The sequence below is a fragment of the Pagrus major genome, chromosome 13, assembly GCF_040436345.1.
Source record: "Pagrus major chromosome 13, Pma_NU_1.0".
NCBI classification, from domain to species: Eukaryota; Metazoa; Chordata; class Actinopteri; order Spariformes; family Sparidae; genus Pagrus; species Pagrus major.
Window position 1 is genome coordinate 17,737,501 of NC_133227.1, and position 12,313 is coordinate 17,749,813.

At 40.5% G+C, this 12,313-nt stretch overlaps 1 protein-coding gene across 1 annotated transcript in view; it reads right to left on the minus strand.

Moving 5' to 3' along the window:
- cblb (Cbl proto-oncogene B, E3 ubiquitin protein ligase) overlaps nucleotides 1-12,313 on the minus strand; it is a 113,319-nt gene that overhangs the window by 24,090 nt on the left and 76,916 nt on the right. Inside the window, exons 11-12 of the mRNA XM_073479730.1 lie at nucleotides 12,044-12,238; nucleotides 9,381-9,767 (exon numbers count right to left, since the gene is read on the minus strand). Coding sequence (XP_073335831.1) covers nucleotides 9,381-9,767; nucleotides 12,044-12,238 — 582 coding nt within the window. The remainder of the gene's footprint in view (nucleotides 1-9,380; nucleotides 9,768-12,043; nucleotides 12,239-12,313) is intronic.

A 12,313-nucleotide genomic window follows, 5' to 3' on the forward strand; every position in this document is an offset into this window, starting at 1 on the left:
GCCTATTAAAAATTGTCGGGTTTAAATCGGGCTCGGGCTCTTTACAGTTAATGTGTCGGGCCGGGCCGGGCTCGGACACAATGTGCATGGGCTCGGGTAGGGTTGGGCTTGATTTTTTGGGCCTGATCTAAGCTCTAGTTGTACTCTGCTCTACATGGGTCCATCCTGTTTCTTCATCTTTTCTAATCCATGCCACTATTGCAGTTAACCGTGACTAGCATTTAAATTCAAGATTAATTTTTATCGGCTCAACTCTACCAAATAGAGAGAGGGGAAAGAAATCCCAACATGTCATGACACTCTTCATTTGTTTAACTAGTTTATCATAATTTGCATCGAATAATTGTGTGGGGTGGGGTGTGAGTATAACTCCTAGGTATCTAAATCCCTGTCTGGACCAACGCAAGGAGACATCTTCATTTAATTGTGTAGGCCAGTTCCCTGATATCATCATTACCTCTGATTTGTTTTGATCAATTTTGTATCCTGAGACCTCCCCGTATTTATGTAAGCATTGCATAAGTGCTGGAATAGAAGTAAGTGGGTGTTTTATAAAAAGAAATATATCATCCGTGAAAAGAGCTGTCTTATGAATTGACCTTCCCTCATCTGCTATTTCTTGGATCTGTATATTTTGGTGTATAGCCTCTGCTAAGGGTTCAATACTAAGCGTGAAAAGGATGTGACAATGAGTCGCCCTGCCTCACACCCTTCTCCATCTTAAAAAATTCAGAACAGTGACCATTAAATCAAGGGTAAAATCAAATCTGGTAGTGTTTGTTCAAGAAATGACCAGTCAACTCTATCTATTCTCAGTATCCAGGCTGAGAAGCACTGAAGGTTGTTTGTCCCTTGCTGCTATAGACTGCTAATTTTAAGCTCTCCTTACATTATTTGTTCCTTGAAGGCCTGAAATAAATCCTGTCTGAACAGATTTTATTAATTTCTTTATGTAATTTTGTATTACAGTTGTTAGGATTGAAGGTAATATTTTGTAGTCTATACATAAAAGGCTTATGGGGTGATAACTAGTACACTGTAGGGGGTCCTTTTCCTCCTTATGTAGGACAGAGATGATCGCTTCCGACGATGATTTGGGGGGAGTCTCCTGAATTTTTAAACATAATTATATACTCTACATAATATAAAGGGAAAGATCATTCACAAAGACTTTGTAATGTTCTCCTTAGAGCTGTGCAATTAATCGAATTTTGATCGTGATTTCGATTTTTGGGTCAAACGATCTCCAAACTAATATAATCGAATTGAAACGATTTATTTGGCATTTTTCGTTGTACAGTAAGCCTAGAGATTTTCTGAAAGAGACGCGCATGCGCAATTCAGTCCCTCCCCAGTGTTGCCAACCTAGTGACTTTGACGCTATATTTAGCGAGTTTTCAGACCCCTCTAGCGACTCTTTTTCAAAAAAGCGACTAGCGACAAATCTAGGGACTTTTTTCTGGTGTATTTGGAGACTTGTGGAGACTCTGACGTGAAAGCACGTATCATTCAACAAGCAGCGGGTGCTGCTGTGGGACCGTCCCAAAGCACTCACAGGTGGCCCAGTCCTCGCGCAACAGTCCCTCCCAGCTGCAGTCAGAGCAGGAGACGTTCACCCCTCGCGTCCAGACTGCGAGTCGCGCATGTGCGAAGCCACCGCTGGCTGATCCCACCCTGGCTTACAGTCAGGGCTGGATGTAAATGTAAAATGTTCTTTGTCCAAAATAAATCACTGCACTAAAATAAGTTCATTTGTAGTTCTAAACATATTAAGGATGTTTTTTTTTATCTCTCCCACAACATTATTCCTCTCTCCTACAGCGTCCATTACAATTAAATGCACATGGCCAGTTATGCAAATTAGGTGATGACGTCATTTAGCGACTTCTAGCAACTTTTAGGACAGCCAATAGCGACTTTCCTTACTGAGGAGTTGGCAACAGTGTCCCTCCCCCAAAGCATTCAACGCGGCCCTGCTGATTGGCACTCACTCAAGTTACGTTTTTCTCTAAATTACATAATTACATAATCGCCATCAGTCAACAGGATGCTGTCTGACTCTGTCACTCGTGGGGAGGGATTCTGTTTTCTGGGGGAAAGTTCACTAAGTCTCGGTCGGGAGGGCTGAATCACCACGACAAACACTTGAGTGAGGTGAGTTTAAGTTTTTTGCCGGGGACAGACGCTGTTTTTCAGGCAGAAATGTGTCAAAGAGTCGGTCGTACAGACATTCCTCATATAAGTTGCCAAAGACACGACCAATTACTACGTTACTGTTGTTTGGTCCTGTATCGTTGCTTTGTGGGACATTTCTCTATTTTGTTGAGTGAAGGACGTGTTCAGTTATCAGACAGTGAACACAATCAGATCGACACACCCTCGCTCCGTGCCGCCGGCTTATCCGTTCACACTGGTTTGGTTCGCCAATACTGCGCGTCAGACATCGATCTCAGACACACTGTATAATGCGACTCCTTATCCGTCAAATTCAGACAGGCACAAGAAAATAACAGCTGCCATTGGATACTTTTTAGCTAAAGATATGCACCCTATCGTTTGTCTTATTTGATTTTCTAAGTGTATTTATTCTATTCATTAAATGTTTTATAGAAATTGCAGAACAGTTGGATACATATTTGTACATTATTTTCGATTTGAACATTTTGTATTTTTCGATTTGAACATTTTGTGTATTTTTTTGAGAGAAATGCTGAATAAATGCATCATGTTTCCAAACTCAAAAATAATCATTTAAATTATCGTGATTTCAATATTGACCAAAATAATCGTGATTATGATTTTTTCCATAATCGAGCAGCCCTAGTTCTCCTGCAAACCCATTTATTTCCAGTGATTTGTTGTTTTTTAATTTAGCAATAGTTTCTTTAATTTTGTCTTCTCTGATGGGCTCCACCAGTTCAGTTGCTTCATCATTTGTCATTTTAGTCATTTTGAGGTCTCAAAAAATTGTTCTTTCTTAGATTCCTGATCTTGACCTTTATATAACTGTTATTAATATTTTACGAAAGCATCTGATATTTCCTTAGGTTGCCTTAGAGAGTCTTAATCTGGTTAGTTTCGGGGTGTCTAATTTTAGGGACAATGCAGCTGGATTGGGTTTTCCGCAGGTGAAAAGCCAACAGCCTAGCACTAGCTTTATTTTCCATTTCATATTATTTTCTTTCAATGAACCTGAGGGCTCCATCTGCTTTGTATGTTGTCCAGTTTCAACTTACTTAAACTTTTTAAGTACCTCCTCTTTTCTATATTGTTTATATTCCCTCTCTAACCTTTTTATTTCTGCTTCTAATTCGCATTGTTTCACAAGCCTTTGTTTCTTTAGTCTAGATCCTATGGAGATAATTTTACCCTGTATCGTGGCCTTTCCTGCATCCCATAACACTGAAGGACAGACAATACCATTATCATTTAGCGCAAAGTATTCAGATAGAGTTGTTTGTACTTCTTGTTTTATATTGGTGTCTGTTAGGAGTGACATTGAGCCTCCAGTATATAAGATGATTGTCTGACCCTAGATTAATTTTCATAGTGACAGTACTGTGGCCCGAAATTGTTAAATTGTGCTCCCCTTCATTAGATACATGTCTTTTTTTATATAAAAAAAGTAATCTATCCTTGAGTAGTTCCCATGTATTTGGGACATAGGTGTGAAGTCTCCAGTGCTTGGGTGAAAATGTCGGCAGACTAACTAGACCCAACTCTTTCATAATGCCAATTTTTGGACATTTTAGATTGAGGTCTCATTATTACAGGTAGTGTCTACTTTGTTGTTTAATACACAGTTGAAATCCCCACATGAGTATGATCCCCTCTCCCTTATCTGTCACAAGAGCTGCAATCTTTTAAAAGAAATATGGGCATTCTTCATTTGGTGCATACACATTTAGAATAGTTATATTTAGTCATGGCAATCCCTCTTTTTTTCTGTTCCCCACATGATGCACATATTATAGCTAATGAGGTTCAAAGAAGCCATTATCTCTTTACTGTGTTAGAATATATTGTCTTCCCTGCTTAAAGACATCTGACGGAAAAAAAAACTTAAGCTTAAGATGCACAAACATAAACAAAATGTGGTCCATAACATACGTCAGGAAAAACATTAAAATTACATTAGTAATGCAAAACTGAATTTCCACATTTCCAATCAAGCACAGCAGTTGAACCCCAGCTGTATCCAATCCCCCGCTGGTATTGGGGTAGAGAGGTATGACCAACCATCTCCGTAGGAGAAAGCACACATAGTGCAAGTAGGACCAATATTACACTAGTATGTAAAAAAGGTCTAAGTGAGTGTCATCCACTGATACATCCAGCATCCATCAGGACATTATAGCGCGTATGACTTATGACAACAACTTATACAAAACTATTTACATATGTAAAGCAACAGCATGCATGTCCACTGTTTATTTGTCAGCTCCTACAGCTATTTCAGTCACATTGGGCTTTTAAGCTGCCATGGTATTTGGAGATGATTTCATTTTCCCCTTGCAGAAAGGCCTTAAGATCCGATGCTGGTAACACCATGTCCTTCTTCCTCTTTATGCTGCTCCTCCATCCTTCCTTTAACTCTTCTTTAATTCTCCACAGCGCACCTCGACCCCCAGCTCCTTCAGCAGCTTTACAGGGCTCATTAATGTGGCAAAGGTCTTCTCTCCTGTGTTCAGTTTGAGTTTCAGCTGTGCTAGATACAGGCATTTCACCTGTATTTCCTTCTTTTTAAGCTGCTTGATGACTTTGTGGACTTTGGCCTGCTTCTTTTGTAACTCAGGAGAGTAGTCCTGTTCAAAGAAGATCCACTTGTCTTGAAAGAAGACCTGTCCCTGACTCCATGCTTGCCATATGAACACATCTTTTACTGCTGCATCCAAGAATCTTACTATGATTGATTGGGGCTGTTGGGTCCTTCCCAAAAGTGAACAGTGCACCTTTACGGTCTTAAGGTATTCAAATTACCACCAGAAATAGACATTAAGTAATAGATCTTTCACAAATCCCGCAATGACTCCTCCTTCATTTCCCTCTGGGACCTCTGTTGAGGTCCCTCCTTAGTCTTTCAGTCCTTTTCTGGCGGTGATGTATGCTTCCTTGTCAATGGACCAAAAGGCAGCTCTTTTGGCTCTGGATAGAACCCTCACCTCATCATTAATCCAGGCCTTCTGGTTGGGGAATGATCTTACTGTCTTTATGATAACCACGTCATCAACTCATTTGCTGATATATAATGTCACTGAAGATGAACATTCTTTAAGACTAATGTTGTTATCCTGAGTGACAGAATCTGTGAACATTTGCCTGCCTGTGCACTCAAAACAGTCCTGTAGGACTGCTGTAGCTTTATCCATCATACTGCTACTGCTGCTACTAGTGCTAGGGATACTACTTCTACAACTGCTGCTACTACTACTACTACTACTGCTGCTACTACTGCCAGCGCCGCCCCTCCCTACACGCAGAACACGCGCTGTGCGTAGGGCCCCACGATCCATGGGGGGCCCCATTTTGCGCAAGGGGACACATTCTCTGCAAATGCGCAAAGGATGCGCATCGCTGCCGTGAGGCGCGCGTAGAGCACCAAGTCAGCCCGAGGCAGGAGAGAAAAAAAAAAAACGAGTAATCTGACACCGCACACGTTGGCGCAATGATTGACAGCACGCAGCATCTGACCAATCAGCGGTCAGATGCGCCGACAGGCAGTTGGATGCAGGTGGAGAGATGGCCTCCAAACGGCAATATGAATCGGGAGAAAGCAAAAGAAAGACAAAGTCAAAACAAGAGGAGGAACACCCCAGCTGCTAGCCTGCTAATCATGAGACAGAAGAGAGGATAATTCTGGACTGGAGATTAAATTTTCCAGCAGCCCTGATTATCATTTATTGAATGTCTTGTTAACTGCATATACATTCACCTCTGTTGAAAAAGGAGTGGTTAATTGACCAGTTGGTGGTCGTATGTTGGCTCAGGTTTATAGCCTATCAATCTATGCTATCAATAGAAGTTTTGGGCTATTTTTATGGAGGTAAAATGTCGCCATCTCTTGGTGAATTTAAGATAATCCTTTATTTGACCCACAATGGAGAAATTTAAAGCGTTGCAGCAGCAAACAGCAGTATAGGAATATAGAACCTAAGTACAAAATGTAAAAATAAGTATATAAAAATATTTAAATATAGAGGTATCAAATAGCGGCAATAGCTCAGTCCGTAGGGACTTGGCTTGGGGGCTCAGATGTGGCCGGTTCAAGTCCCGCTCGGACAAAAAAAAAAAAAAAAGTATGATGTGAACTAGTAATGGAGAATACTAGTTCACATCCTGGGCATTGCCGAGGTACCCTTGAGCAAGGCACCGACCCCTAACAATGCTCATTGGGCGCCGCCTTGTGGGATTAAAATAGTATAATAAAATCAAATCATAATGAATATAATTATTATTTGCATTAATTTTAATCTTTGTGAGGCTAGTGTTTACATTAATTTCATTGTGTAATTTACCATTAAGACCAAAACAAATCTTAATAATCTGCTTGTATGATGGATTTCTTGTCATAACAGGGTCAATGCTTAAGTTTGTTACTAAGGGTGACACGGAGCCAGCGCCCAGTACGTCACAAGGGCCATCAAGCACCATGTCTACTGAAGCAGCCTGCATCTGTAAAAGGCTTGTTCCATTGTTGAAAGAGGCTGTTCATTTGATTTGTTCCTAGTAATAAAGGTTGTAAACCTAAATGGCCTTTCATGATACAGTCATTTTGTAATGGGGGGCGGGGGGGGCTCAAAATAAAATTCTGCTTAGGGCCCCAATTTGGCCAGGGGCGGCCCTGACTACTGCTACTACTGCTACTACTGCTCCTACGCCTACGCCTACAACTGCTGCTATTGCTATTACTGATAATGCCACAGCGGAGCTGCCTGAGGATGCAAAATTAATTTCAGTGTAAGCAACAATAAAGGCATATCATATCATATTGTATGGTACTGTATGGTATTGTATAGTATTGTATCATATTGCACTACTAATGCTACTGATACTTCTGTTATTACTTCTACTACTCCTCATAATGATAATATCAATAATAGGAATATTTTGTTTTTGTAAAGCCATATCATTAGACAATTCTGAAAATCCTGCACCAAATTAGACCTTTAGTAACTCTAGTTACTAAAGGTTACTATTTTCTAGTCTAGAGATATATGCCATATGCACAGTGCACCTTTTAAATGAAAGTTGCTCTGTATAGAAGACAATAAGTATGCAAATCCACATCCACTTCATGAATATCAGCCATTTCTGATGATCAAACAGTAGCCCTTTTCACATAGGGACTCCGCATTATCGCCGCAGTGAAGGCTTGCATTTCTCCGTCTTTGTTTGTTCACACTGAAACGAGCAGCTTCGGCGTAAAGCCACACCATTGTGTCAATTTACACAATACGCCAACACTGCAGATCCAAAAGAGGCGTGGCGGTACAGATCATGACGTTGACATCTGTGTGGTTTTTCCAACCTGTTTCCCCCGGTGTCCTCCTGTTAATCTAAACATGTATCTGCTGACTGTTTACAATCATATGGATGCTGTTCTAATGTGTTGTGATTGAGATCCTGACCCACCATGCAGCGTGGAAAGTGTCAAAGTTACATTTTTCACTCTAAATGACATAATACCACACTGAAAGGGCAGTGTGAATGGGGCTAGCAAGTGACTGGCTTAGTATGAGTGTGCTTAAGCATGAGCACTTCACACTAGGCTTTTACATGACAAAGTAAAGAAGGTTTCGACACCAGTCTATAGCCATTTTCACAACAAAGGCTCGCCTTTACGCTGCCTTTGTTTGTTCACAATGAACCAGGCAGCGCTGGTATAATGCTGCTCCAGTGTGTCATTTAATACAGCATGTCAGTGTACAGGGGCGGAGTGGCAATCGGCACGATCGGGAGTTTCCTGGTTGGCTGGCCGGCTGGCCGGCCGATGAATTTGCGCGAACCAGCCCACAGATTATTCTGAGCGGCTGTGAGACATATACGGCCAGCCCTTGGGCTAATCGAAATTATTGACGTTGTTTAAATTCTCCGCGAAAATCTCTAAGATCTACTATATTAGAATGAAGTAGAAGTCCAACCAATATTTATACCACTTGCTCACTCTCTATATCTCAGTCATGGTTACCCTGCACACTCATCTCTGATCTCTCCCATCAATCTACTGATTTTGGGTAGCCTATCTTAATTTAATTCTTCTTATTCAGGCATTACAGAACTTTCATGGTCACAAAAAAAAGAGGCCCGCAATTTAATTTGTTTGTTTGTTCTTAAATTAACGTAGAATGGAGCAAAGCCTCCTGGGAATGGGAAATGCGTTTATCCAGAGCCTGTCACTCTGCGTTTATCCAATGAACCGATCAGGTCAAGTCAAGCAGTGCGGTCAGAATTTTCCCGGTGGATTTTGGTGCCCCACTCCGCCCCTGTTGCGGAACCAAAAGGAGGTGACATCATAATGTCGAGATCTGAAGTGTTTCCACTTGTAAATCTAAAAATGTATCTGCCCACTGTTTATAATCATATGGATGCTCAGTTTTTCAGGCGAAAGTGTGACGAAGAGTTGGTAGGACAGACAGGATGTCAGCGCCTGTTCCACGTATAAATTCAGTATTTTTTTTCCTCATATAAGTTGCCAAAGACACTACCTGCTACCACATTACCGTTGTTTGGTCTAAGAACATTGCTTTGTGGGTTGAAGTGTGCAAAATTTCTCATTTATTTCATGAGTGAAGGATCTGTTTAGTTGTCAGACTGTGAACACCATCAGCCCATCACAGCCCTGTCCCACGCTGCTGGCTTCCCTTACACACAGACGTCGTCTTGCCTTTGTTGCTGTTGGACAATTCAATAATTCAGTCTCATAAAAGGTACTATCTTTTCCCTTCTTCAAGGGTGGTGCTCCAAAGGTGATCTACTGTAAGTCAGATCTTATTATTTGGTTATTGGCTGTATGTTATTATTGACAGCCAAATTTAACCCAAACTCCCTCAAAATGCTGCGTAATGCCCCAACAGACCCGGTACTATATGAAAAGTCAGAAGATTACCAAAGTGATTCCTATTAATCCAAATGTCCAAACTAAATTTCATGGCAACCCATCCAACTACTGTTGAGACATTTCATTTAAAGCCACAAGGAAAAGGCAGAGGATCACTACAGTCATTAGGATTCATCCTCTCAGAGCCATGAAAGTCTGTCCAAAATTTCATGATAATCTATTTATTTTATTTTCTTTAGACCAAAGAAATAAAGAAATAGGCTTTTCCATACTTATCTGAACTTATCATCTTAAATATTTTCAACTAACATCTGACCCTTACCTTGGAGCTTTCTGATTTCCCAGCCCCCTCCATTCTGTGATGAAATCTCACAAGTCCTCCAGATGGACAGCTGAGTGGCCTTCCATTCAGGTGAGAGGGGTTGGTGGGCCCAAGCTGGATTGGGTTTTCTGATCCAGTCTTGTGGGCACCTGGAAAGTGGCTGTTTTTGGAACACCATGTCTCAGGGTTTATCTTGGAGTCTGACAGCGCACCGGTAGAAGAGGAGATGGAAGAGGACAAAGAAGAGGAACTTGGGAGCCAAGACTGGCAGGATTCTGGGGGTATGGGAGGAGGACGATCAGGGGGAGGTGGTGGAGGTGGGTCCCTCTGGGGAGGAGGTGGGGCTGGGAGAGGCTTGTCCTGCTTTCTGGACATGCCTGGCGAAGACTAGAGAGGTGGAGAGATATGGTATGTTCACTTACAATGACAGAAGATAGTCTAAACCAAGACTAAATTTTAAATTACACCACACCATACAGATTCTTTAAGTCTTTATTTTTGTTGTTTTGTGTGGAAACTCAAATTCCATGTTATAGGGATCCTATAAAAACAAAGAATTACAGGTTTGTATGCAAAGATACCACAGTTTGTTGTCATTCAGTATGGTCACAGTTCTTTGTGACATGGTAGAGCCAAATAGAAAATCACAAGTAAAAGTAAAACCTTGTCCATTGACTGATTAGCCGAACCCAAAAAGATCTTTTTTTGTAATGTCCACCTCCACTAGCTGCTACAAAGAAACCTTCACATAACATGAAAAATGTAATCATGATTGACTTGCTGCCACTCAGGGATACCAGGATGATTAATGGCATTGTTTAAGCTTCGTAATTTTTTTCTTTCTTTTAAAAGTTATATATGTACTTTTTGCTTCCTTTAACCTTAAACTATTTTTAAAAAAAACATTTTTTTTTTTTTTTACAATTTATAATTCTTGTTTTTAAGTCCATAGCATAGGCTAGATTGAAGGAGAACAGATCAGTAATTTTGCAACATTTTAATAAAAAAAAAAAAGTTTCCTTTATTTGGTTTCACATCTTCACAACAATTCCATATTCATCTTTAGATATGTCCTTTCATACAGTGAACCATTTTTTCAGTTTTTTAACACAAAATCAAAACAGACAGAACATGGGGTGTTATTGGGTTTGAGAAAATGAATAAAATATAGACAAGCTGTAAAGAGATGAATAAACATTTTCTTTCTTTCCTTTTTTTAAAAAAACAACAGAAGGGTGTTTTGGGAAAATATACATTTTCCACTTTTTCCAAATTTCCTTGAATTGGTGTTCCTGGAGCCTCATTGAAAAGGTAATTCTTTCCTTTACGAAGATTTCATAAATAATATCGTACCAGTTCTCTATAGATGGGGCATCTGACTGGAGCTATTTCCTTGTAATTGCTTTTCTAGCAGCAATACTTAGGATTCCAAATAAGTGTTTTGTTATAATATTTGTAGACGTTGAACATAAAAGAGGAGTTCATCCCACTTAAATTAAATTTTTGTCTCAAATATAGTGACTAATTTTGAATAGCTCTTACTCCAAAAGGCATTTACTTTTGGACAGGCCCAAAATAAGTGATAGTGGTTGGCTTCCTGGGAGTCACAATTCCTCCAGCAGCTGGAACTGCCTGAGTGATGAGATTTCTGAGCAGGTGTAATAAAAAATCTACAAACACTCTTTCAGTCAAACACCCTCCATGCAATTGAGCTTGATATCCTCTACTGAAATTCACAGTATTCCTTCCAAACTTCTTCTGAGATACAACTGTTAGTTTCCCTCCCCCATTTTTGTTTTATATAGGTGGAGCTTAACATTTTCATTTTTTAACTGTTATTTTATTAGCTTTATTGCTGAAACACGTATTGTCTATGACGGGAATACATTCATCAGCACTGGAGAAGAAAGCACAGGTTTTGGATTAAGAGCAGCAAACTTAGAGACAATCACTGCCCACGGCATCTTTCAACCATCCAACCTGACCCATTCGGACCCCGCTAGAGAGGAGAGGAAGAATCATGCTAATCCAGCAAAGTTTTGGCCTGCTCCTGGTTAATGTCCAGTTGCAAGAAATTAAATGGACAAAGGGGACTAAGCAACAGGAAATAAGAGACTGTGCCCACATCTTGACAGAGACATTTCTCCACCACATCCCTGATCTAGCTGCTGCATTCAACAGGCAGACTGTGTTCTAAGCCAACAAAGTGCAGGACTACAGCAGGACAAGGAGAGGTGGACTTTGTGTTTATATCAATGATGCTTGGTGTTCAGACACAGTCAAAGTGGATGGACAGTGTTTAGCTGATGTCAAACGTTTAATATGAAGATACTGACCATATTATCATCACCATCTTGTTGCTGCTGTTTACATTCACTCTGCCACAAATTCAAAAAATTGTTTTAGATAACTTTACTGTATACTTATATGTTCTATGTTTGTGTGAGGAGGACTATTGTTCATCGTTATGCAACCCTGTCTTGCTTAATGACCAATAAATTACCTTGTGCCTTGTAACTGTAAAGCGCTTCCTGAACTTTACATTTACATAAAATTAGTTTTAAATGTTATATGACAGTCTACAGTAACTTAACGTTAATGATTATTTACAGGAAAAGACAGGTGACCGTTTTTCTTTATATCAGAGGAATGATGTGACTGACCTTGGGGGAGGAGGTGGGACTGACAGATGGGGAGCGAATGGCGCCTTTCTGGATGAGGTCAAGTCGTGGTGGGACCGGGGGAAGGCCAAGGTGCTGGACACAGTGGCTGAGGTCTCCTGCATGACCCTTTCTGTGTTGGCTGACAGGTGAAGAGCTGGGAGACACCATTGGCGAGTTCTGGCGCTCAGCACAGTGCTGAGAGAAAAATAAGTTATTTCTTTAAGGTGTGTCCCCACGTATATATGTGTGTAGATATATATATATGTGAGT